The sequence below is a fragment of the Cicer arietinum genome, chromosome 5, assembly GCF_000331145.2.
Source record: "Cicer arietinum cultivar CDC Frontier isolate Library 1 chromosome 5, Cicar.CDCFrontier_v2.0, whole genome shotgun sequence".
Lineage (NCBI taxonomy): Eukaryota > Viridiplantae > Streptophyta > Magnoliopsida > Fabales > Fabaceae > Cicer > Cicer arietinum.
Genome location: NC_021164.2, coordinates 59,566,723 through 59,594,692, shown reverse-complemented (window position 1 = coordinate 59,594,692; position 27,970 = coordinate 59,566,723). Strand labels below are relative to the sequence as shown.

Here is a 27,970-nt window from a genome sequence, read left to right as displayed (position 1 = left end):
CCCTCCAAAACTCAACTCCCAAACATAGCTTAAATGATTTTGGGTTCATTGTCTGAATATGTGAATGAATTGCTCTGTTATGTTGCACCACCAGATGAGCTAGCCCTGGAAGGAGAAGTTGAGAGAAAATTTGGGTGGTTATTGAAGACTCTATTTTTCGGGAGTGCAATTTATGCAGGATACCAGTTCTTTCCTTATATGGGTATCGATCATCCAACTATCAACAGTTTTTCTGCAACAATTTCCAGCTCATGAAGCCTCTGTTTACTCTTGGTGGATCAAACCTGACAGTGTTGTTAAAATAAAAAATTTCAGGGGAAAATTTGATGCAACAGTCAGTATCTCTTTTGCGTGTGAAGGATCCCTTGTTCAAAAGGATGGGAGCTTCTAGATTGGCCCGTTTTGCAAAAGATGGTAATTTGCACTATCTATATATTTCTTCATAAATCACTTTGTATCAGTATTTTAATTATTTACGACCATATATTGAAGCACTTTGTGGTGTATCAGTCATCTGAATATTAAGATATTTGCTCTGATAAACAAGCACTTTATTTTCACTTTTTTTGTGCTTGATTTGAGTTATATAGACTATTAATCTCAGCTTGCTGATAAGATGATAAATTTCTGGTTAAAGGGGAGAGTTGATGGGAGATTTTGAACATAGATAAAAGAGTAGTAGAATGATAATTTGCACTTGAAATTACCTGAAAGGCTGAAACAGTTTCTGAGACTTAAATTGATCTGACAATTGAAATTGTTAGAGTTGATGGTTATAAGAGTTTCCATGTTTTCAGTTACAACTTTTTTTTGTGACAAAGCACAGATGTGGCAATGATCCAAAACTGAGTTATGTTCTGTAACCAGAAAATAGCCTTGTTTTGGTTTTAACTTGTTTGAGTATCAAATTATTTTTTCTATGCTCACAATATTTTGTAATTATGTATCCATATTTTTAAATATTAAGGTATAGCCGTATAGGTATGTCATGAAACTGATGGGATGAAACTTGATCATTTATTAGTTTCTAAAACCTTCCATGCCTGCATGAGTATTTTCTAATTGTTCACCTTCCTTTTGATCACAGATGAAAGCAGGATGAAGATACTTGAGATGGGTGGAGTTGAAGAGCTCATAAATATGTTAAGCACGGCTAAAGATGACCGTACACGGAAAGCAGCACTGAACGCTCTGGCTGAGCTATCACACTCAGGTAGAACTTTAAAGTTTAAAGTCGTAAATTTAAATATCCTATGCATATTACTTAACACATTTTACTTCGAAGTAGATCATTTCTTTTTAATATGCTTATTAACATGCTGGTGGATATTCAGAGTTCAGACCAATAGTAAGTAGTAACTTTGTTGTCCTAAATAGTGAACCAGAAATGTTTATCTTGTAATTTATTTGTATAATATTCTAGCTGGAAATCAACTGTAAGAATTCAGATCGTAATAAGAACTTTAGAAAGCTATTACATGTTCCAAAATTAGAGACCACCTTATCAATCCTTAGTCCTTATATGATGATAAATTAACAACACTACCTGTATCATATCCTGTGAATATATTGAAAAAGTATCCAGTTCGAACTATATTACAAGGTTGAAAGATATGCACCTGTATTAGGGCAGTGCTGTTGGCATTAGTCTTTTTTTCTGTTTTGGATTGACATGAACTATTTCATTTGTTGTAGATGAAGTTCTTGCATCCTTGCATCGTGCTGGGGGCATTCCAGTTATTAGGTCTGCTCCAAGTTCACTTGAGGATGCAGATGTTGAGAGATTCAAGTTGAGCTTGATGAAAAGGTTCCAAGATCTTAAGTATGATGTGTCTTCATGACTTTAACAAGAGGTTATTGCCTTTATTTCTATTTTTTAACCTTTTTCCTTTAACTGCTGACTTGGAGCATTAAATATCATGATATGAGAGTAAGCTGGCCATGAAGGCAGTTTTAGGGTATATTGGAAATTGATGTGTATCTTTTGTAATCTTTGGTTCCTTGAAGGTACCTACCTCATCACTTTCTTTGTAGTTTTTTAGTGTTCTATACCTGGATTACTTTGATTTTTGCCGAACATCTCAAATACAAATGTAATGTCTGGCATTGTGCGTACTTGAAACCCTTCACAATGGATGCTACACTTGGTGAAACAACTTCTCTCTAAAAGTTGTGATATGAATAATATGAACGACGCATAATTTATATATATAAATTTTGTTCTCTCATTTTTCTATTAAGCTAAATAAAAATATTTTTCTCTCAAATCAATAACACAAGTTTATCTCATTTTTATTTTACCTTTTTTATGACCAAACATAATGTCACACCTTATTTATGTAGCCCAAAAAACAATTAATGTGACTCGTTATGGAGTGTGCACGTTTGTTTTTTTTTGTAAACTCTTGTACTATTTCGTTTGGAAGGGTATTGGCACCCTACTGAGGTGGTTGAAATACCATCGTTAGCCACCTCCATTAAAACACCATCGCGACCATTTTATTTGTGCCTAGCCATTGTCCGACCACCAATGACCAAACAAATTACATATTCTTCATTCTCTTGTTCTCTTTTATCTTTCAATCAAAATATATTTTTAAAGGGAGAGTCTTGAAAATTGGTTTTTTTAGAGGTGAGCTTTTCAGCCACTGTGGGCCACCTTTACACATGCCACCACCACTAAACTCCTCTCTTCGTTCTTTAAAAAACTCACCCATTTATTTCTCCGATCTATAAACTTGAAATTTTGAACCGCAACCTTTTCGCTCACCATAAGTCCAACCACAAACAGTCATATTTTTGCTCTCCATCACAAGCTCTCTCCATTGACAAACTTTGTTTTAATGTATGTGCACCTTCACTAGCAACCACTATGCCAGAAATCACCTTTTGTGCCGTGGTAAGTTTACTTGTCATCTTTGTTCTTCAGTTTAACTTTTCGTGATAAAAACTTCCTCTGGAAGATAGGAATGTTGTTGTCGGATATGGTGATCAATGGAGCAGCTTTTGGGGATATAGAGTGGTCATTGTCATCTCAAAGTTTCCAAGAAATTTTAAAAAAGTACTTCTATCTCTTGTATTTTTTAAAAGAGACATTTGAATTATAATTTGATCAATAAAAGTAAATCTATTTGATCTATATTATAAATCAGATACATCAAATTTTATTGACTAAATTATAACTTAAATTTACGTTTCTTATAAAAAAAAATTGGAGGGAGTAATTTATAAGAAAAATTACAAAAATAATTCTACTATAATTATAAAATAAACTAAAATTTTCAACATAAATTCTAATTGTGCAGATTGTAAATTTTATTTAGAGATACTAAAATTAAAGCAAATGATTCTATGATCCCAAAAATTTAACAAAAACTTAGTTTGATATTTTCCTACGTGTTCGAGTTCAAATTGAATCAAATCAATACATTCGACCTTTATTGATTTTAGTATAGTTTTCCGTAATTTAAAATAGACAACCTAATATTCAAATCAAACAATTATCTTTTTACAACATTGTGTTAATATTGGTATCTTAAAAAAAATGTCGTGTTTGAATATATTCTAATAATTAAATATATTGTTTTTGTTCTTATAGTTAATAAATTTGTTTTAATAGTATAAAAGTTTGTATTTAATTTGTATACATCAATTTTATAAAGATATTTGATACTGTCAGTTAATCATAATTGTCATATTATTAAAATCATTTCATTTTTATCATAATTATTTTTATAGTCACACTTATGAATAATTAGGATATGTTAATAGTATCAAACTTTTTACCGTGACAATAAATAATAATTTAACTATAAATTTTTTAGTGTTTGAAAAAAAAATTAAAAACTAATTTTTAATTATTAAAAATATTAATTTTTTAAAATTTACAACTTATAATTTTTATATAATATAATTTTTTTTTTTTTTTATTATCTATTAGAATTTTAAAAATTTAGTTACGTAGAGACCGTATGGCCATGGGGTTGATTAATGAATAGTGGAGTAAAAGATTTGGTGCAATGGATATTAGATTGAGTGAGTTTGTAAATCTAAAATCCACACGGGTCACCTTAGTAGGATACTTACCGGTCTGGTTCCTACCAAACAAAATAGTACCAGAATGTTCAACTTTTCTTTCTTTTTTTGTTATTTGAAAAGTCTTAAGCAACAGGTTGAATAAAAGGTTGTCTCAAGAGCTAGCCATTCGCGGAAGCGAAACTTCTCTAAGACATAGGGAGGACAATTAGATCTAGATTCAGTATGTATCTGCAAAAAACTCACAGTAGGTTGGGTAAAAACTCGCATAATGAGTATGGATATGGGACAGATAATTATCCGCAAAATTAAGCGGGTATAGATACGGGTACTACAGTACTCACCTCATCCCGCATCTGCGCTTATATAAATATATGATTTATTTATTTATTATATTAGTGTTTAGTTTAATTAATTGTTTTCTTTTATATTTTAACATCTATTAATATTATTGGACCACTACAATATTTATAATCGAAAGATAAACCTTTGCAAACTTTTTAAGAATTTGATTATAATGAATTTGTAAATAGTTGTGACTTTATAACTAAGAGTTATGTCTTATTAATCGTGACTTTATAATTATACTTGTAAGTTCCTATCAGTTGTTTTTACAGATTTCAAATAATATTTTCGTAGGACTTGCAACTTCATAAAATATCATTATGGATATTTGAATCTGTATTGTAACAAGTATTCATTTGAAATATTTTGAGTTATAAAATATTTTTGTTTATAATACTTTATGATTGAATTTAAGATATTTGGATAATTTTAAAATTTAATCACAACAATATCATTTATTTATCGATCTCTTTTAATTAAAGCGTGAGTAACAAGTATGGATATGAGCACTTAGGTACCCAGAGGGTAAGGGTAGGGACACGGATATGAGTATTTTTTTAAACTGCAGGTATGGGGACGGATACTATAGTATCCTACCCAAACTCTACCAGTTGTTATCCCTACTAAGACATAGAGTGATTTCGGACTTACAGTCACTTAATTCTTAGGAAGATCTTAATTGTTTTTATAATATAATTTAACTTTTGAAATTTTTATTCATATTCTTAATTTTTTTATCTTCTAGTCACCCTAACTTACTTCTCTCATCTCATTTTTTTACTATCACAAATGATATTTGTGTGGATAAGTATAAAATAGTTGTTTTAAAAGTAAAATTATGATGTACTATATGATTTTGAGAAAAAATTTATCTATGAACTTGATTCAATGTATGGAACTAGATATACTTTATAAGAAACAAATATTTATGTTAAAAAAAATTAATAATTATTAATTGTGACAAGATTGTGAAAATCAAATTATATAAGTTTATAGGATATTTGTGGTTGGGGGTGATTTGATATATGTTGATCGGCTGTGATAAATTTTGACTTTGACCTGACATGACATATGTTAATAGATATGTTAATTAATATAGATATTGTAGTGTATCTTGTTGTAATTTTAGATTCTATATAATATTATACTTTTTATTTATCTGTTAAAATTTTAAAAATTTGATCATTTCAATGTTTCGGTTCAAACTCTGTCACTAACGTCAAGTGCATGGATTAGATCCCAAAATATTATGGTTGTGGTTTGCAAGGTCAAAATGTTGGCTTATAACACTTTTTCGTAGGCCATTTTTTTTTTCTACCTCTCTTTTATTTTTATCTTCTTTAATATAAAACATTGATTTTTAATCATTTTTTGGTTCGAAATCACCTATTTATATTTTTATTTATTTATTTATTATTTTATTTAAATAAGTGATTTTTACATAAATTAAGTTTTTTTTTTAATTTTTTTTTATGTTATCTCGTCAACTAAGTGCGACGTTTGATTTTTTCGTGACATTGTGGTGTTCATTTTGTTCTAATTTAGTGTGATCTAATATAGACAGATTTAATCAATAACTTTAGTGTCATTAACATTGCAGCTCTAATTCATTTTGATGTCGATGAAGGATAAAAAGAATAAAAATTTATTATCTTAGTTCTTTTAGGATTAAATTTTAAAGTGTGGTTTCTTTATTTGATGTTGTTGTTGGAGATGAAGATGAGAGTTTATTTGAATTATGAATTTGATTAATATATGACTTTTTATGCAATTGATAATGAAATTTATAGGTTTTGTTTGAAGATGATGATGAAATTTTTGGATTTCTCTAAAATAGATAATATTGTTGACATTTTAAGACATAAATGATAATATTGTCATTTCAAATTAAATAAAGAATCAAATTGAGAGAAAAAAAAATCAATGAGTAAATTGCTACTTAAAATTAAATTAAAGGACACATGAGGTATTTCGTCTAAATAATATTATGGGTATTAAATACATGTTTTTTCTTAAAATATTAGTTAATAACATCAAAAAATTCAAAAGATTAATTTTTTTAAAATAATAATTTGAGGAATCTATTTTTTTTACAAATGAATAGTCTATTTTTATTAAGTCTAAAGGAGTTGATATTTTTTTTTTAATTTACCAAATTATAGAGTAAAGGAAGCACAGTCATATATAAAACCTGGAAAAATTACTTCATTTGTTTTACAAATATTGTTTAAGATTTTTGTACACATATTAAAAAATATAATAATTAGGAAAAAAGAGATAATTCATTTTACCAAACTACTCATCCCTATTAGTGAATTTTTCATTATTATCAATGTAAAATACAATAATATTTTATAATTTGTGAATATAGTAATTATTGAAGGATGATATAAAAGAAGAAAAAATTAAATTGTATTAAAATTTGATAACGACATTTATTTTAAGATAATTTTTTTCGTTAAAGTGACAGTCGCCATGAGATTGAATGAATATTAAACTTATGGTATGGGTTACCACACCACACCAAAAGAGTATTTTATATGAGATTCAGGGCTCAACATCATATGTTACTAATAAATTCTCTGAAAAATTCACTATTAACAATTTTCCTATAAAAAATTCAATTAATTTATTTATTTATGTCAACTTAAAAAGACTTTGTTCTATAAAAATATATATTTTGGTGTTAATGTAAGAATTTTTTTTGTAAGTGATTGAGTAACTCTTTTAATATTATTTGAATCTTGAGATCTGCTTTGACCCATCATAATATAAAGAGTCGTCAAAAATCAATTAATCTAAATTTATGACAAACCAAATACACAGTGATTGTATGCTCCTTTGCTTATAAAGTGATATCATGTTCTCGAAAATGAATTTGAAGTAATTTGATAGGGCAAGTGTGTTCACACGTATTATGTCAATTCCATCACCCCTCATTCGAAAACGTTTCATTTAACTTTTAAATTGGTCAAACCTCAACAAACACTTTCAAACCGAAAGCGTTTAATTCGAGTTTTTAATTAGTCAAACTCAAACCAACACTGTCAAACCTAAAGCGATTAGTTCCGGAAATATTTTGTGATTATGGAATTTAGTTTAATGGTAGAACTTTTGGAAAATAAAATGCCATTTTTTATTTTAGAATTTTAACAAATATTTTATGTCGCGTGATCTGATAGCTCAACAATGACAGCTATTTTACAGATTTTAACTCAACTGCAAGACAAATAATTTTAATTGACTTGAATTTGAATTGAAAGTTTAACTAAAATCATTCAACCTAACCCCTGAATATTCCCAAGTTGCACATGCTAAAATCAGAGAAATATTCAAATTGGGAAAAAATTTACACCTTACCACTAAAATCATATTCCTACTCCACAATTTAATAGAACACCCATTTTATCTTTATTTTTTCAAAAATATTAAATAAAAATCACTATTTTATTCAAAAAATGAAATAAATTCTAGGCAATACAAAAAAGTAAGTGCGTATCAATATTATGAATATTTTCATTAATAATTTTATCTATTATATCTACGTGGATATTATTATATTATTTATTAAAGTTGACTAAATTAAGAGTTTTGACATATTTATCTATTCAATTTTGACCTTCAATAATTAAATAAATTATTTTTATAATTGAAATTAAAATTTTAATTTTAATTAAAATCATAACAAAAAATATCATTTTAAAATAAATTAAAAAGATCAAACTTAAAAATTTTATGGTGCAAAATCTAAATAAATGTTAAACTTATTCGTAGATGAGATATCATTCAACTATTAGTAATTTAATTTCTTAATATCAAAACATATTAATTTTTAAATTTACTATAAAAGTTCAAACAAAATTATAGTCAAGAAACTGAAAATAAGTTATTCAATTTAGTGAATTCAATTGTCAAAGTATATTTCGGAAAACTTAAACTTTGAAAATGTTTTGGACAACTCAAATTTTAAAATTTAGATAATATATTTATATTTCAAAAAATTTAAAATTGAATTTTCTATAACAAAATAATATTTCGAGAAATTCTACCTTTAAAATTTTCATAATACATTTGTGTTCGGATAAATTTAAATTAGTTTTTTTTAAATACAAATTAAATACAGTGGATTAGGACAATTTTTTATTTAAAAAAAAAAAGATAAAATCAATAATTTGTGTAAAAAATATAGAGTAGGGGACAACAAAGGAAGTACGAGTTATAATTTTTAGGGGTGTAACGAGTCGATTTGGTTTGGGTTTATGTGAAAAATGAATTCAAATCAATGAAATTTGTATAGGTTGGTTTAGTTTGAATTTACTTGTTTTTTATAATTAGATCTGAACTAAATTAAACTGGTGATATACCGGTTGGTTCGGTTCGGGTGATTGAATTTTTAAAAAACAAAATGATAAACATTTCAATTTTTTGGCAGAATATAAAAGAATATACTAGTGCAGAAGCCATTTTAATTTCTTCCTCTGAAATAAAATTTGAAATAACTATAAACTTATAATTTAATCATCTAAAAGACTAAAACAAAATATGCAGTAACATTTATAATTTACTCCCCTAAAACCAGAATTTAAAATAACATAGTGCAATAACAACTCAAGTTAAAATACAAAACTGATAGTTGTATGCCGAATTAAACTAGAATTTAGTTGACTAAATTATAAATGAGAATTTAAATTACAATGCAAAATAACAACAATCCAAATTATGCAGTAACAATCAACTTCAATGATAAAAATCTGAAATAAAAAAATAAATAAACAGTTAGAAATTATAATATGAAATTTATTTTCAACTTGAACAGATCAAATTAAATATAACTTTAGCTTGGATTTTTCATTTATGTCATGCCATATGTATTAAATCCAACATTAGTAATACCTAATTCAACAATTTCTAAAAAAGGAAACAGATAATCCACTATAAATTAGTTTAATAATATAATGAAATATAATAACAAAATGAACAAAATGAGAGTTGAGTTACAAATCAACTTTCGTACCTGCTTCAAGTTGTTGTACTTTATCCATTTGTGCTCTTAAATCAATTACATTTGGTTTTTTATTCAACAGTAGGATGATACGATGTTGTCGATCCTAGTGAGTGTGTGTGAATGAGAGGTTGTTGTGGCAAAATGTAACTGTATATGTGTGAGGATATCACTAGGGTTTGGAATTGAGCTTAATGGACGATGTATCTGATTGTTGTATAAAAAAAGTTGTCTTATTGAGCCACATTTTTATGTAAAAATAAATATATATAAAAAATATGAATAGTGTTGGTTTTGTTCGACTTTTATTATTTTTTTAAACTAAAATCTAGGCTTAATTGCAGTTTCGGTCCCCCTATTTTAGCTGAAAGCAAAAGTAGTCATTCCATTTTATTTCTCCCCAGTTTTGGTCTCTCAAACAGAATTTTGGTCCAAAACTTAATGAAGTTTCATTTTTTTTCAAGTCACACCACACAATTTATAATCATAGATTTTAAGTACAATTGTTGCACCACGGGATCTTGAGGCATGATTTGATTTAAATAAACGCAAAAAAAAAAAAAAATTCATCAAATTATGAACCAAAATTTTGTTTGGGGACCAAACCTAGAGAGAAATAAAATGAAGGGATTACTTTTGCAATTCAACTAAAATAGATAAACTAAAACTGCAATTAAGTTTAAAATCTAATACTCGAACCAATAATTTTTTGTTTACATTGTTTTTACTTGGTTTTTTACTCAAACTAAAAAATAATAGATAATTTTGAATTGATTTAGTTTTGATGTTCAGATTGATTAAATTTATTTTATCCACTTACATCTTAATAATTTTTTTATTTTTGCTCAACATGAGGTATAATTTTGTCAATAGGGTTATGTAAGGTACAGTTCAATTTTGTATTTGTTTATTTGGGTTATGTCATTTTCTGTGAAAAATAAGTGGGCCATTTGCGGATTATTATTTTAGTACCAATCAGATTTAGCAACGAGACAATCTGATTTGGATAAAGCGACGACTTATCCGTGTGGACCGTGTATGTCATCATTGTCGATTCCTTGTCAATACATGTTACCAATTTCATCCATTACATTACACACAGTTTTGTTTTACATAAAATATTACACCAGCTACGTTCCTTCTATACTAAGATTTTTCCAAAAATAAAATGTGCATTCAGAACGTTAAGTGTCTTTATAATAATCTTCCTTTGCAATGCATCTGATTCTTCTGGATAATAAAGATTGCACAACATGGTTCTCATTACCATCGTCACACGAGACATTATTATTTTTTGGCTTAAATACATTTTTTGTTATACTATTTTTTTTAAATTATTTTTAAATTATTTTTAAATTATTTTTAAATTATTTTTTTCAAATTAGTTTTTTGTCTCTATTAATTAATTCCTAGAATCCTTTTAGACATCTATTATTTTTCTCATTATGTAATACTTTCATTAATAATATAACATTTAAGAGACATTTGTGATTTTTGATAAAATAACTTTCATCTCATTATTGTTTTAACTAATTTTATTATTTATTTTATTTATATATTAAAAATAAAATAAATATTTTAAATTTGTGTGTAGCTATATATTTTATTTTATAATTTATTTCATTTCTATATTCAAATATTGACATAAGATAAATAAATATTTTATATATTATTTATTTTATCTATATATTGATTTTATTATTTATTTTATTTAAATATTTAAAGTTTCAATTTTAATTTATAAATAAAATAAATTTATTTTGAATATTGTAATATATAAATAAAATAAATATTAAAATGTAATAAATTAAAATATTAAAATATAATAAATTTAAATATTAAAATAAAATAAATTTAAATGTTAAAAACAATTATAAAATATTAAAATAAAATAAATTTATAAATTTTATATAAATACTTTGAATTTTTAAATTATTAAAAAAGTATAAATAAATATTATATTCAAATATTTTAACATTTAAATATTTTAACATATACATAAAACAAAATAAATTTGTTTTTAATATATAAATAAAATTAACTATAAACATAAAAAATATTTTATTTAACTCAATGATAGGAGATAAAAAAATCCCAAAAATTAAATAATAGAGGAATCAAAAACAAAATTTAAAGATAAGGGGACAAAAAAAATTATTTCAAGCAAAACAGATATATCAAAAGTGCATTTAAGACAAATTTTACAAGGTCATGACATTGGACATTTAATAATTTACAAAGAGCTGGCCAGGTCATTGAAACAATAACTAGGTTCATACGGAAGTGACTTATACAATATTAAGATCCTTGCACGGCACAATCTTGTATGATAGGCCAGCTTCAAACTTTGTCACGTTTCATCTAAGCATTTATTTCCATTGCTTTGATACTTCGATACTCTACACAACGTACATGATTTATACAAAAGAAACATGGCCAAAACAAACAAGTGCCATTGGAATTTTTTGGCCTTCCACGCCCCAACTCTCCCAATCAAATTTCCTGTAGTAGAAAGGGAAACGGGAAAAGACAACACCAACTTTATGACTTGCTACTTAAAGCATTGTATATGTTTGTGGAAATGGCAATTACACTTGTCACTACTGCAAGTATAATCATAACCAGTGCTATTATTTTGTCCTTTCTTGTTGATATGCCAAGAGCATCCCTGTCATTAGAAACAGAAAATTAGGAGCCTGGTTTATTGCACAGATAAAAATAAATGAATTGAGATTAAAAAAAAAATGGTATTATGGTAAAAAATAAAAATTACTCCCTCCAGGATTAAATAAACAAATAAATTGATGTATTTGACCAAAATTTGTACTAAATGCATCCAATTTTTTGCTTATATAAGACCGGAGGGAGTAAGCAATTTTATCAAAAAGTATCAAAATTTAACGGTTTCCTTAATTTGCCTAAATAACTTTAAAACAGCAGTTTAAAAGGAACAGAGGTAAAAGTAGTAAGTAATAAGATTATGAAATATTGGTTACCTTAAAACAATAGTGCCAGGGAAAATGAATGCAAGGCACAATGCAGTTGTTGATCCTAGAAACTGAAAGAAGTACCAAATATCTGGAATTGCTATAGCAGCAAGATAGGAGAATACTAGGAGCACAAGAGTGAGAATCACAAATCTCTTGTTGTCTGTGGTTATAGGCTTCTTAGGGAATAAGAGTTCATCAATGTTGGCTCTTAAAGAGAAATTCACAAGAGGGAATACCAACATGATGTGGAGTGCATAGCTTACACGAATTAAACCATTAAACAAAGAACCAACAACAGAATCAGAACTCTGATCAAAATTGATCAGAATATCTGACTGTGTTGAATCTCCAAATAAGAGGTACCCAAATAGACCAATTGTGAAGTAGACAACAGCACAAAACATTATTGCAATTCGAACTGCTGTTTTCATATCAGATGGTTTTGCAAGCTCAAAACCAATTGGATGTACTGCAAGTAAAATAAAAAGACTCATCAGCATCAAAAAATAAAAAACAAGAAGAGCAAATCCTTGTTCACCACCAAATAATGCAATGCAAGATATAAGTAAGTACCATTGAAATGAAATGTGAATGCTGAGACTACAACAGGAACTGCAGTGAACAAATCAAAGAACGATGTCTGGTAGTCTAATCGAGGAACCAATCTAGGAGTTTGTGTTTTTCCTTGCACCAAAGCAACTATAGCCAATCCAGAACAAATGCCAACAAATACCACAGCAAGAAGAGTTGATATTGCAGAACTGTACTTCAAGGATTCTGTCAAATATCAAGACACCATAAAACAAAAAAAGGATCACAAATATCATGAGTGTGTATGCCATTGAATCTCTTCAATTTGAAATGGAAAAAGCTAAAAGCTACACAGCACCGACACTTCAGATCCTCAGAACATTGTCTTGTATCTGACACCAACAACACATGTGATTTTGAAAAAAAAAATGACATTTAAATTACTTCTACTATTAAATTTTTACTGGTGTGTCGTTGTCTCACTGTCATGTCCGGTTATGGTGCTTCATAAAGTAAGAAAGCATGGAAAAACACTGACCTACACGTCTGTACAAGACCAATGGAAGCATAACAAGAACCAAAGTGATAAGAAGAGCAACTTCCCGGGAATTCCACCAGTGAATCCCAAACCACTGCTGCAAAATTCCCAAATGCAATTCATCACCACCTTCCTTTCCAGATAAAACATCCCCTGTTGTTCCATAACACACAACAAAACAAGCATAAATGAAAACAACCCACTATTCAAAAACTCATTTTTTTCATGTCACAAATAAAATAAAAATAAAAATAACCAAACTTTACACTGTCAAAATTCGCCACTCAACATGGTTTGGTTCAAAAATAAAATTTCCAAATTAGGAACAAAAAATTAATCTAGAAGACTGTTCTGCTTAGCTCTCTTAATCATGATTAATGGTTTTAATTAAATTAGAAAATAAATGATTCTAACCGATGATAATAAGGTAGAGAATTAAACCACCAAAGTTTGTAATTATAACACAAACTTGAGCGGTTAATGCTCCAACGGATCCAAAAGCCTCGCTCATAACACCAGCATACGTCGTCGTTTCACCGGCATGCGTAAAACGCATGAGAAAGTCCACGGAAACTTCAGCCAAAACGGCAACGATGAGAATCAAGGCAAAAGAGGGAATCACGCCGAGAACCTTTAGAATCGCTGGGATTGACATGATTCCAGCGCCAATTATGCTTGTGGCGACGTTAAATACGGCGCCGGGTACAGAACCATGTTCCGCCGCCGGTATAGATCCAGTCAAGAGAGGGACGTGGACTCCGGCAGACGGCGACATCCCGGCGGTTAAATTATTTTTGGAGAGCTGAGAAAGGAAACGTAGAGTTCATTGTAAGGTACCATTCATTTATAATAATTTATCTCCGTAAATAAAAAGGAATACAAGTTATTTGGTGTTATTTTTCAATTTTTACTTTTACCCTTTCAGTATCATTTTTTTTTTTTTTGCAATATGCAACGTCCAGTTTCCTAATAAAACATGCAACTTCTACATTTTAAAATGTAACTTTTTTTTTTTAATTTATTAAAAAAATTTAAATAAATTAGATTATGGAATTTTTTTACTTTTCAATCTCTATATAGCAGTTTTTATTCTTATGTTTGTAACCTCCATCGTTATAAAAATAAAATTTACATCGTAATAATAAAATTCATATGCGGTTAGCGCATTAAAAACCAGTCAGTGTTTGTGTCAAGACTACCAAAAAATAGAAGTAAATAAAATAGAGATACATTTGGATGAGAATCAAAGACTAATTATTATTTTCGGAATTATCATAAACAGAAAATGCTGATATTTTGACTATGAGATCTATTTAAGGGACTGTTATCTATCAACAATTATTCTTCTATAATTGCATGATCAAACATTTAATTATATTTTGACTGAAAAAATATTTAAAAAATTAGCAAAAATATAATTAAATTATTTTTATAAATAAAAAAACATTTAATTTCATTTGACAAAAAAAATATCTCTTCAAAATTGTTTTTTATATCACAGGGCTGTTAAATATTAAGAAGGAGATTGTGACGAAAACACACGAATGCTCATGTGCAAGTTTATGTTTTATTTGATAGAGCAAGTTTATGCTTTCACGTTATTTAAAATATTTCACGTTGTTAAATTTATATTTTTTTTAATTTAATTAATGACACGTGAATAATCAATTCATCTAAATTATTTTATATTTTACAATTGTATATTATGTTATTTAAAATATATTAATTCATTATTTTTTTAATTTAAAAATATAAAGAACCAAAAATATGAATTTTTAAAATAAAAAATTAATTCAATAAATTAATAATAATAAATAAACTAAAACTACAATTAAATTAATAAAATCAAAAGACAGGAAATATTGTCTAAATAAATTAACTTCTCTTACGTCAGAGCACTCTAAGTCCCCACCAACTTATTTGGATGAATCTACTGTTGAGACAAAATCTCAATTTAATATTTTGATGAAAACAAACAAAAAGTTAATTAAGAAAGTTAATTATGATTCTAAAATGTTATGTTAATTTAACATGTGCTTTTGAGTGAATTTAATTAAGAACAGAATCAAGCAAAACAAAGAAAACAGCAACAAGAACATTAAAACAGAGAAAGATCTCCAGCTTCAAAAGTGTTCATCACAACATGTTAATCAAACTTTTTCTACCTCTTTAACAAAGAGTTTGCGCTGGAAATTTATTCATATAGAATTAGCACATGGCAAGGAACAAATAGGATTCATCCAAACTCAAAAAAGTTAACTGATCTCTAAAATAAAAGGACTCAAAGTCAGACAAAAATCAAGACAAGTTTGTAACTCTAAAAATCAAACTGTCAAGAAAGTTTGATCAACCTTGATATATGATAAGACATTGCAAAAGACATCCAGAATGATTAAAATAGGAACTCCAGATTGATTATTAAATCTCAAGAAAGTTCAATTTGACAGACCTAGATTGATAATCAATCTCCGTTTTCTGCATAACTTCAGCAGCTGTGCATTCTCTTATGCAATGGCTTATAATTCTTCTCCAAACTCCTCTGGCTACATTCAAGACTCAAGATCAAGACTGTACCATCCAAGATCAAGGGAGAAACGTCAAAGGCTTTTTAACTAGAAGACAAAATTGCTTTAATGCTAAACCAGAAAAGTCAAAAAAAAGGGAAAAACAGTTTTTCAAAGCTGGATTATTTTTAATCTGATATATTGCCTTCAGTCAAACTTCAGAGCACTATCAACAGCTCTTTTTTACCTTCATTAAAGGCCTCTAAACTCCTCTGCTACATTCAAGACTCAAGATCAAGACTGTACCATCCAAGATCAAGGGAGAAACGTCAAAGGCTTTTTAACTAGAAGACAAAATTGCTTTAATGCTAAACCAGAAAAGTCAAAAAAAAGGGAAAAACAGTTTTTCAAAGCTGGATTATTTTTAACCTGATATATTGCCTTAAGTCAAACTTCAGAGCACTATCAACAGCTCTTTTTTACCTTCATTAAAGGCCTCTAATGCTTATAAATAGAAGGCCAATATCCAGGATCAAGCAAGAACTTCAAGTGCTATAAAACTCTCATAAATCATTCACATTCACATACTTGAAATTCTCATTTTCACAAAAAGCAATCAGTTCTGATTAATTCTATCTCACTGTGATATTGCTACTAATTTCTTTGTTAAGAATCGAATCTCAAACAAGAGTTGAGATATCTTAGATTCTGTCAAAATCAATCTTATTGTAAAAACTCAAACTATAAGAGTTTCTTTATAGTTTGTTTAGATTGCATTGAATCCTATCAAAGTTAGATATGTGTTGTTGTTGCTTTCTGGGTGAAAAGTAATAGAGATTAAAACAGATCAAGGTTGATCTAAGCTAGGTGCTGTAAAACCAAGAAGGTTCTTTGTTTTAAACACTTAGTGGAAAATCTCACGATTGTGAGGACTAGACGTAACCCGAGTTGGGTGAACCAGGATATATCATTGTGTGGTATCTCTTCCCTTATTTATTTACTTTCAGTTTGATTGATTATCAAGTTAATTACATAAACTGAATTATTGATTTTAACTAACCAAGAACGTTCTCCGTTTTCTGGTTAAAACCAAGAACGTTCTCTGTTTTCTGGTTAAAACCAAGAACGTTATCCGTTTTCTGTTTTCACAACCAAGATCAATCTTGAGTTATTTTCTTAAGTTTTTAATAGGAATTTTTAGAAAGGTGCATTTACAATTCAAACCCCCCTTTCTTGTAAATTGAAATTGCTACTTCAATTGGCATCAGAGCTCGGTCTCTAGAAAGATTAAAAACACCTAACAAGTGTTAGAGAAAAAGATCTAGAAGAAAAATGTCAAAAAATATGTACATTGTTGAAGGAGTGTCATTATACAGGCCACCTTACTTTGATGGCAAAGACTACTAGTTCTGGAAAAGCAAAATGCAGTTGTTCTTGAAATCTCAAGATACAGGAATGTGGCGCATCATTACAGATGGAAATTTCATACCAAGAGTCAACCAAAATGATTCAACCTCTACTAAAAAGAAAGAAGCAGATTGGACAACATAAGAAAAATCTAAGGTACTTCTAAACTCAAAAGCTCAATTATTCTTATCGTGTGCTTTGAGTAGGGAAGAAAGTGAAAGAGTAGATGAATGCACATCTGCAAAAGAAGTATGAGATACACTGCAAACTCATCATGAAGGAACAAGCCATGTCAAAAAAACAAGGATAGACATTGGCATAAGGAAATTCGAATTGTTCGAAATGCAAGAAAGAGAAACTATTGATGAAATGTACTCAAGGTTCATAACAATAGTAAACGAAATGCGTTCTCTTGGGAAAGCTTACACAGTTCAAGAAAGAGTAAGAAAAATCATGAGGTGTCTTCCAATCATATGGAGACCAATGGTAACAGCTATAAGTCAAGCCAAGAATCTTGAATTACTTCCCCTGGAAGAATTAATTGGAACATTACGAGTACATGAAGTGCTGCTACGAGAAGACAAACCAATCAAAAAGGGCAAAGCAATAGCTTTGAAAACATCTTAAGAAAGTCCATATGAGGACTTAGAAGAAATCGAACAAGAAGATGTTGATGAAGAAATAGTTCGTCTTACAAAAAAGATACAAAGAATGGTGAGAAGAAGGGATCATATCAAAAAAGGATTTTCAAATAAAAAAGAAAACTTCAAAATAGAGGTAGACAAAAGTCAAATCACATGCTTTGGATGCAATAAACAAGGACATTATAAAACTGAATGTCCCTTGAACAAAAGAGCACCAAAGAAGTTCCCTTTCAAGAAAAACTCCATGATGGTGAACTAGGATGATTATGATGAAACAGAAATAGAGGAACCTGAAGAAGCTAGCTTATGTTTAATGGCTGATACTAAAGACAAGGAGGTAATAAATTCTGAACCATGTCTTTCATGTGAACAAATTGAAAAAGATTTTGATAGCTTACTTAATGATTCAAATCTGCTTGTTCAAAACTGTAGCTCTTTAAATGATCAATTTTTAAAAGAAAAAAGGGAAAAAGAGAAAGCTCATGTTATGATTGATGAACTAAAAAATATCATTCAGAACATGCAGGAATCTCATTTTAAGGAAACTAATTAATCTGAAAATCAAGAACGTTCTGCAACGAAAACGGAGAATGTTCTCCTTAAAACTGAAAATGAACTTCTTAGAAATGACTTGTCAAATTTTATTAAAGCTACTAAAACCTTTCAAAAAATCATGGGATCTCAAGTGGGAATATTTGATAAAGCTGGTCTTGGTTTTGATAAAACTCAAAAAACGAAAATATATGAAAACTTTTTTGTTTCGGAAAGAAAAGAGGATAAATGCAAAACCAAATGCTCATATTGTAAGAAACTTGGACATTTGGAATTTGCTTGCTACTTTAAGAAAAGAGATGAAAATATTAAAAGCAAAAGGTTTTTTAAAAGGGAAGATCGCTCTGCAAATATAGTTGAACCAGTTTTGAAAAATCTGCAAAAAGGAGAACGTTCTCCATGTTGTTCTCAAAACGGAGAAAGTTCCAAAACAAAAGCTGAACCTTCTGCAGAAAATCTGGGGAAAAGGGAACGATCTGGAATTTCAGCAAAATCAATTTTAAATCCGTGTAAAACTCATATTTTGAAACCTTATCGAAGATCAACAACAAAGTATTCCTATTATTCCAAAAATAGTCACTTTGAATCAACTTGTTATTTTAAAAAGAGATCAAGTTTTAATAAATCTTCTAAAAGAAGATATACTAACCATCAAGGACCCAAACAAATATGGGTACAAAAAGCATTACTAACTTGTGATGTAGGAACACCATCCAACAATCAAGATAGAACATTGATACATGGACAAGGCATGCTCAAGACACATGAATGGAAAAGTATGATGCCTCCTCTCATTACAAAAATTTGGAGTTCCTTTAACCTTTGGAAACATTAAAACAAAGGAGATGAAGAAGAAGAATATTATGGACAACAGCAACAAAATGCTTTCTAGGAAACTGAGATTAATAATCAGTTTCTGTTTCATTCTTCTTCTAAAAGCTAGAGAACGATAAAGGCAAAATCTAAGAGAATGATCAATTTAAGCAAAAATGTTCATTCTGGAAGCTGTATCAGAACATTCTGCATAAGAGCATAACATTCTGTAGAAGAGCAGAACATTCTATAGAAGAGCAAAACATTATGCAGAAAAGCAGAACATTTTGCAGAAGAGCAGAACATTATGCAGAAAATCATAATATTCTCCAGAACGTTCTTAACAGTTTATATGCAACATTCAATCAAGTCTAATGTTTTCTATTAAGATGATATGGTTCAAAAAATATCAACAACTTCTAAATGAGTTTGAACCATTCTTATTATTCTTTTGATCTATTATGGATGAGAAGATTCTTTCTTCTTTCTAATACCTTAAAAATCACGATTGATGTGCTTGTCTTACTTCAAATGATTTTGTATAAATTTGAACAATGTTAACCTAGTGTTTTGCACTATTCATATAAGACTTCATTTTTATATATGAGAGGATGATTTTTTCTAGAGTTCATCCTCAGGTGCGAGGATGAAAGTTCTTATCTTCCACATAAGAGTATGTGATTGATGTTATGTCACTTCTATGTTTATTTTTGTTAAACCTTGAATATTGTGAACAACTTGTCAACTTTTGTCCTTTTGTACTTTAATGAAAATTACTTTTTTAATATTTGTGAGATTAAAATTTTGATAAATATTTATCCTCCGATATAAAATTATGAAGAATGTCCATCTTCGGGTTTATTCTCATATATAAGATTGTGAAAAATATTCATCCTCGAATTTGGATTCTTTATCCTCTAATTTCCATATAGACACATCTCATGTCTGTTACACTACGTTAATGAGATCATAATTGAAAACTTTTTCAACAAAGTGGTTCAACACTTTCATGTAAATTTGGTTAAGCTACAAACATATGCTTTTGTGGTGGTAAGTGATGTGCATTCAACCTCTTCAAATCATAGATATGTTAATGAGTAATTTCAAAAAAATCAGTATATTGGTGGGTTTATTGTATTTTATTTAATTTTTAATTATTCAATAGCACACATTTTCTTAGAACTCCTAATAAAATAATTAGTGTGTTTTTTAGGTTGAAAATTTCATTGTAATTTTTTTAATATAAAGTAGTACTTTGTTTAATGATACAGACCATCATTTTGAGAGAATAATGTGTACTTCTATCAAAAAGGAAAAGTGTACGTAGAGTTTCAAGTTTTTCAAATGATTTTTCTATTTTGTTTATAATATTGCTTTGGATTGTTTATAATATGATTTTCAATTATTAAGTTTGTAGTAACATTTACCATCACAAATATAAATATATTTTCGACAGAAATAAAAGGAATTTAAATCAATTGGTGAAATCGTCTTAAGTGAATGATATAATAATGAGGCGTTTTTACTATCATGTTTGCAATAAAACTCACACTACAACATCATAAGATAAAAGTTAAAAGTTAAAAGCAATTGATGGAAGTTAAAAGCAAAATGAATCCATAATTAATCTTTATACACATATCAAGCTACGAAGCTCTATCCATACCAATTTATATGATGCTCTATCCATACCACATGATGATCTCTACATACTAATATCAATGTATATATATATATATATATATATATTAAATAAAAAATAATTTTTCTAACAAAATGATTTTTAAAAAATCTAAAACAAACAATTTTTTAAACTCTAAAAAATGATTTTTGATTTCAAATAATAGATTTTTTCTGAAACAAACGCACTCATTATTATCTCTCAAACAAACTCGGACATATTCAATAATAATATAATTAATATTATTATCAACTTTGAAACACTTCTAAAGGGACTACGCCTATTTTATACATTTTTTTTACTATTTTTTTTACAAATTCACATATATTGTTTTAATTTAAGATTTATTTTTATTTATAAAATCTAAAATTAAAACAACTTCAATGGAGGTTCTTTAAGTTTTTTAAGAGATTTTATAAAGACTAACTTTACTAAAGGAATACAAAGATAAAAGGAAAAAAAAAAGATTTTGAAGTAATAAATATTAAAATCTTACGTAGTATAACAATTATATAATAATACGAACGATTCAACTTGAAAAAAACAGGAGAAGAAAATAACGAGAAAAATATGGAACAATTATAGCCTAATTGATAGACTTTAAATTAGAAAATAATATTTTATATAATAATAAAAAATAACATTAATAAAAAATAAAATATATATAGGTCTACCTGTCAAATCTAATATGTTTTTTTTATAAACTTGAGTCTGACCTATTTAAATAAATAGACTTTAAAAATTGTCCGAGCTTAGCCTTCTTATTAAAGAGGTCAAACCATAAATATGACATAATATAGTCTATTCTCATTCTTAATTGCACTCTTACGGTAAAATATAGTATGTCATTTAAATTTATTAAATATTTTAGGACTCAATAAAAACTATACTAAATGTCTCTAAAATATTTATCAAACTTATTTATCTACACCAATAAAAATTCTCATATTTTTATTATTTTTAATATAAAAATATTTGAAACATACTTTTAGTATCAACTCAATAATAATTTATCTTCTTTTCTTCTAATTTATAATTTTTTCAAATTATGTATCTAAATTATTATTATTTTATTTATAAAAATATTTACATATTGTAATTAAATCCGTGCAACTTACGGATAATTACATATTGTAATTAAATCCGTGCAGCTTACAGATAATTACATATTGTCTATTCTTGAGGTTAAATTTTCATATGAATTCAATGACATTTTCACAAAATGACGCAGTTACATATTTTAGACAGTTTTAATGTTTTAATCTAATTTAATTACTTTTTTACATTATGTGAATCTTATTTATGATGATAGTGATTAAGTTAAAATCGAGTAAAAAATTGATTTCGTTGGTAAGAAATTGATTCACTTATCATAAGATTGTGGATTTAACTTTTATTGTCTACGTGAAAACCTATTTGATAAATGATCTATAAATATCTCTATCAATACTCATTTGATCTGTCTTAACCTTGATAAGTCTTTAGATTCCAATTTATCTAATTTTTTTATCAACAAAAAAGTAAATAAATGAGAAATATATTCTCAAAATTGTAAGAGTTAAGTAATTAAGTTCCTCAAATTTAGGTAATAGTAAATTACTTTTTCAAAAGTCAAAGAATGTTAATCAATTTAGTTCATCAAAAATATATTTTTAACAAATACTAGTATCCATCAAATTCAATGAAATGCCTACCTACTATTGAACAATCTCTTGCTATAGTCAGGGATGTATATGGATTGGGTCAATCCAATCATCTCGGCCCACCCAACCTAGATTGATAAAAAAAAAAAAAAAAAAGAATTATGGCCAGGTAAATGAGTGTAAATGAACGATATTAGATTCGCAAAATAGCAAATCGTTCAAAAGATTTGTATATTAGGTAAAATTAGATCCAACCTATTTTATTAAGGTAACTCAATTCTTAAAAAATAGTACTTTCTTATTTTAGGATGTTGTACTTTAATTATTTTAATGCTTACAATACAAATATTTTTTTAATATATTTTATGATTTTGATATTCTCATTATTTTATGATGAATTTTATGTTAGTTGTAACATCATTCTTTAACATTAAATAATGGATAGTAATTACTTTTATCTTTTACATATTAATATACAATTATAGTTTGTAAAAAAATATATATAAAGTGATACATATTTTAGTTTGTTTTGGGGTTACAAATAAGGGGAATTAGAAGAGTGAATAATAAATAGGATCTATTTATTATGAAAACTCTATGAGGCAAAAAATTCAATTCACCAAATCAACACTACTTATTTTTTTTCATTCAATTTACACAACAATACCAACACAAACACACACCAAAATAAAATACACACATCACTTAACTAAGAGAGAAAAAGAAAAAGAAAAGAATAGGGGGAAATATTACTAACTAGGAGAGGAAAAAAGAAAATTAAAGGGGAGGACAACAACAGAGAGGGAGAAGAAGAAAGATAAGAAGGGAGGAAGATAGAAAAAATTTTGGCAAAATAAGAAGAAGAGAAAGTGCACTTTTTTTTTTGCTAGAAGTCAAGGTAGAAAGAGTTGAGAATATCACCATCTTCTCAATTCTTTTGGAAATCAAAAGATGGGTTTTCCCTTCCCTATTCTCCATCATGCATGTATGAGATAATATCTTCTATAAATTAGAAATTTGAGGTTTAAGGGTTTGAAATGAAGAAAATGATTATTTTTTATATGTTAGATTTATGGATTTTGGAATAGATGGTTAAAATAGTTCATGCATGTGAAGTTCTATGACTGAAATTGAGAATAGATTATAGTAGAGTTGAATTTCTTTGATGACATGAAATTATGCTCTTTTGATTTGTTTGAAATTAAAGACCTTGATTTTCACTATTGTGACAAATTAGGTTGAGTGAATTGACATTATGATGTTGTTTTGATGTATTCATTGCTTGATTTACTCATAATATATACCATTTGTGTTTGTAAAAATTAATTAGAAAATTAGTGTGATTGAATGAGTGTTGTTAACTTAAAATTCGCATGACATATGTGTGATGTTTTTGTCACAACTTTTTCTCTAGACCTTAGTTTTGAATTATTGGTAGGTTTTTTTGGAAACTACACTCAATTACCTTCAATTTGAGTACAAACTTTGTGATATTTGATTGAGTATTGATGTTTAAAAATGAATTACAAGTTAGACCAGAGTTGTTGCCCTGTTTTTATGACCTTTTGTGTTGTTTTGATAAATGAATCGGGGTCATTTTTTGGAAAAATAAAATTTTATCTTTAAACTAGACATCATAAGCTTTCTAAAGAGTACTCATTTACTTAATTATGATACTTATAAGTTCTTGTCAGCTGACTCTGCAGTTAAACTCAATTTTGAATTGCTTTAACATAAATTTGGGGTTGTTTTGAGAAAAATATATTTTAATAGTGTATGTTATCATAAGATTTTGCAAGGTTCAGTGTGTGGTAGTCTTTAATATATTTATTAATAGATGATGTTATAATTAATAAGTAGTATTATATATGTGTGTGTATTCTTATATATTTACTAGATGTTTGAATAAGGTGAGAAATATAAGATTTATTATAGCTAGATCAATTCTCTGTTTATATATGACGGAAGCGAGGGTAAGTAGGGTACCGCTTATTGAGGTAATTATGTAAAATCTTAACAAAATAAAGTTACAAATAAGAAGAGGGTGTTGATAAAAACTAACTAATGTAGTCTTTATGACATGCTTGTTAGATAGAGTTTAAGTCATTAGATTATTCACGTCTAATGACTTACATATTTAGAAATAGTCAAAGCGATACATAAAAGAGGTAACTCGATTAAAGGAATAGAAACTCATATGATAAATATATCATTGAACTAGAATGTTAATTGTTTTGGTTTCATCTTTTGAGATCCACTGAGATGCAATCTCATCCCACGTTATTTAAATATTTTACAGGTAAAAATACTTAGATAAAGAGTTGGAGAAACGAAACATTGTAATTTATACCATAGTTTGGTTAAAATCTCTAGAAAATTATTTTGATCAATGGATGTGCTATGTGGGTTTTTGATACAAATATCCTTTTTTTTTTTTTTTAATTTTAATACTAGATTGCCCCACTTTTGAAAAATAATACCAAAATGTCATGCTTTTTAGCTTCAGTTGCTGATCGCAACTTGGGGATGCGACCTCCTGAAGCAAAAAAATTTCAACGTCACTAGATGGTCGCATCCTGGGGATGCGACCTCCTACTAGCTTGTATTTTTTTGTTGTTGTTGAATTTTGTTATTTATTATTAGGTATATTATATTGGGTATATTATATTTATTATTATTAAATATTTTAAAAATAATTATAACATAAAAAATACAAAATATTATTATAAATAATAAAAATAATTAATTTAATAATATTATATAACTTTTAATTATAATAATAATAATAATAATAATAATAAAAAGAAAATTCTATTAATAAAATAAAATAAAATAAAAATACATTAACATATAAGCATAAATACATTAAAAAAATTTAATAATAATAATAATAATTTTAATATTAATAATAAGAAAAGTATATTAATACATTAAAATAAAATTACATTAAATTAAAAAAAAAAAAAAATACATCAATTTTGAGTAGATGTGCTTGCAGCGTTTGGACAATGTTTCTTAGTATAACCAGATACCCGACATAATCCGCACTTTCTTGGGACTCTATCCGTAGTGTCCATTTCTGTTCTAATGCGCTTGGTCTTTGGGCGATCTTTCTTGACTCTCCGCATTAGTGGATTGTGACACACCTTAACACCTTCATATTGTGGCCAATATCCTTCGTTTGGTATCGGTTGAAACGCTTCACTGTAGACTTTAAGTACTGTTTCCACCTTGTACATATCGGATATAAGGCTCCAATAATCATATTTGATGCTAGAACATGCTGCTATCACATGTGAATAATGCCTATGTTTAGCTTGATATTTTCCACAATTGCACCACTTGTTAGGAAGATTTACACTGAAATGACCAATTGGTCGCCCTTCTTTTGGAACTATTGTCTCGTGGACCATGAAAGTATGGTTTCTTCGATCAAAACTATCGACTCTATGACTATTTGATTTACGTATTTCCGATTTCATAAAAGTCGTGCATTTTTCTGTGTATACCTGACCAGAAGCTAAAATTGATGCGTGTTGTTTTGCCATGGTTGGAAATAGTGTACCTGTTTTATAATATGTTGATTGGACCAAAGCAGTGATGGGAAGGTTGCGTGGTTCTTTTAATACTGCGTTCATCGACTCCACAAGGTTGGTGGTCATCTGACCCCAACGGCTACCTCCATCAAATGCTTGAATCCAATCTTGTCGCGGTATATTGTCTAACCATTTCAAAGCTTCTGGGTTTACGATGCCAATTTCTCTGCGGTAGTATCGATATGTAGACTCATTGATTGAGTAACCTGTATTGAAACCGCAGACAATGCATACACTAATTATAAAACTTCATAATTTAATTTTTAATTAATGATAAGTAAGAATTAAATTATTTCCCATAGACATAACCTTGTTCTTCAAAGCATTATCCTTAAATTCCCTTGCAAAATTTTGTGAGCACTTTGACGGAGGATGTTGCCACCCATTATTCAGATTGTTGTAAGCACTTTTGATAGATTCGTGTCTATCTGAAATCAAATAAATGTTGGCTTGTGGAGTGACGTGTGATCTCAAATTTCTCAAAAAAAAACTCCAAGCCTCTTTTGTCTCACCTTCCACAAGAGCATAAGAAATGGGAATGATATTGCCGTTCCCATCCTATGCAACTGCTACCAATAGAGTTCCGTTATACTTGCCGTATAACCAAGTTCCATCAACTTGTACAATTGGTTTGCAAAATTTAAACGCAGATATGCATGGAACGTAAGCCCAAAATAGTCTATGAAAGATTGTCATCCCATTTATCAAACCATGTTCATTATAAGCTGGGATTGTTTCCATTTTAATAATGGTTCCTTTAGCAAACGTTTGCATAACTAATAACCATCGTGAAAGTTGATTGTAAGACTCTTCCCAATTGCCATAAATTTGTTCGATTGCCTTATTTTTTCCCAACCAAGCCTTTCTATAACTAATTGTGTAGTTATACAAAGCCTGAATCTGAGCAATAATGACTTTCACTTTGATTGAAGGGTCCATCCTCATAACTTGCATTATACTTGCACATATCATGTTAGAATCGAGCTTTGTATGATCTTGTGATAGTGCAAAATTTGTGCATGTATGAGGCGCATTCAATTTTCCAATCACCCACAATTCACTTTTTGTTTGCGTTTTGAACCTCTACATCTAAACAAACAATTTGGATGTGAACAAATAATAACGTACCTTTCTAGATCTGATTTTTGCACCACAAAGTTCAATGATTGTTTTAGATGATAACGTTTGATTGCATGTACACATTCATCCTTGTTCTGAAACTTCATTCCAACTTCAAGAGTTCCACCTAAATTTGGGACTTCGTCAATGAACATGTGATCAAATTCAGTTGGTTGGTTTGCGGTGGATAGATTGATGTTCTTCATGTGGAATGGTGGATCGAATACAGGTGGGATAAGTTGATCTTCTGCTTCCATATCTTCATCAACATCATCATCGTCAGAATCACCAGATGATTCATCGAAGTATGTTTCATCATCTTCACTATAATCACCTAATTCTTCCTCATTGATATTATAATGGACACTAAGTGGAAGATCACATTGTGGACTTGTTGGGAGAGATTCGTGATAAAGTTGTTGGGAGACATTGTGGACATGTTGAGTTTGTTCATTTTGGCTAGAGTATGGTTGATAGTGTTGTGATGGAGAATATACGTCGGGTTGATAAGGGCTAGAGTATGGTTCATAGTGTTGTGATGGAGAATATACGTCGGGTTGATAAGGGCTA

The 27,970-nt window shown here is 28.4% G+C and overlaps 2 protein-coding genes across 2 annotated transcripts in view; one reads left to right on the top strand and one right to left on the bottom strand.

Annotated features, from left to right (window-relative positions):
* LOC101515672 (uncharacterized) overlaps window positions 1-2,228 on the top strand; it is a 3,014-nt gene extending 786 nt beyond the window's left edge. Inside the window, exons 3-6 of the mRNA XM_004500483.4 lie at window positions 95-202; window positions 316-414; window positions 1,088-1,213; window positions 1,696-2,228. Coding sequence (XP_004500540.1) covers window positions 95-202; window positions 316-414; window positions 1,088-1,213; window positions 1,696-1,841 — 479 coding nt within the window. The 3' untranslated portion in view covers window positions 1,842-2,228. The remainder of the gene's footprint in view (window positions 1-94; window positions 203-315; window positions 415-1,087; window positions 1,214-1,695) is intronic.
* A 9,308-nt stretch (window positions 2,229-11,536) lies between these two features.
* On the bottom strand, window positions 11,537-14,278 carry LOC101515343 (amino acid transporter AVT6D). The gene is made up of 5 exons (XM_004500482.4): window positions 13,856-14,278; window positions 13,442-13,594; window positions 12,946-13,149; window positions 12,379-12,841; window positions 11,537-12,050 (listed from the first exon to the last, which is right to left on the bottom strand). The coding sequence occupies exons 1-5, from the start codon at window positions 14,214-14,216 to the stop codon at window positions 11,924-11,926; spliced, it is 1,308 nt and encodes a 435-aa protein (XP_004500539.1). The 5' UTR covers window positions 14,217-14,278; the 3' UTR covers window positions 11,537-11,923.
* Window positions 14,279-27,970: the final 13,692 nt, after the last annotated feature.

Coding starts and splice junctions, on each gene's coding strand:
- LOC101515343 (XM_004500482.4), bottom strand. CDS start 14,216: ATGTCGCCGTCTGCCGGAGTCCACGTCCCTCTCTTGACTGGATCTATA. Junction 13,595..13,855: donor TCTCTACCTTATTATCATCG/GTTAGAATCATT, acceptor ATGGAACAACAG/GGGATGTTTTATCTGGAAAG. Junction 12,842..12,945: donor ATTCACATTTCATTTCAATG/GTACTTACTTAT, acceptor TTTTACTTGCAG/TACATCCAATTGGTTTTGAG.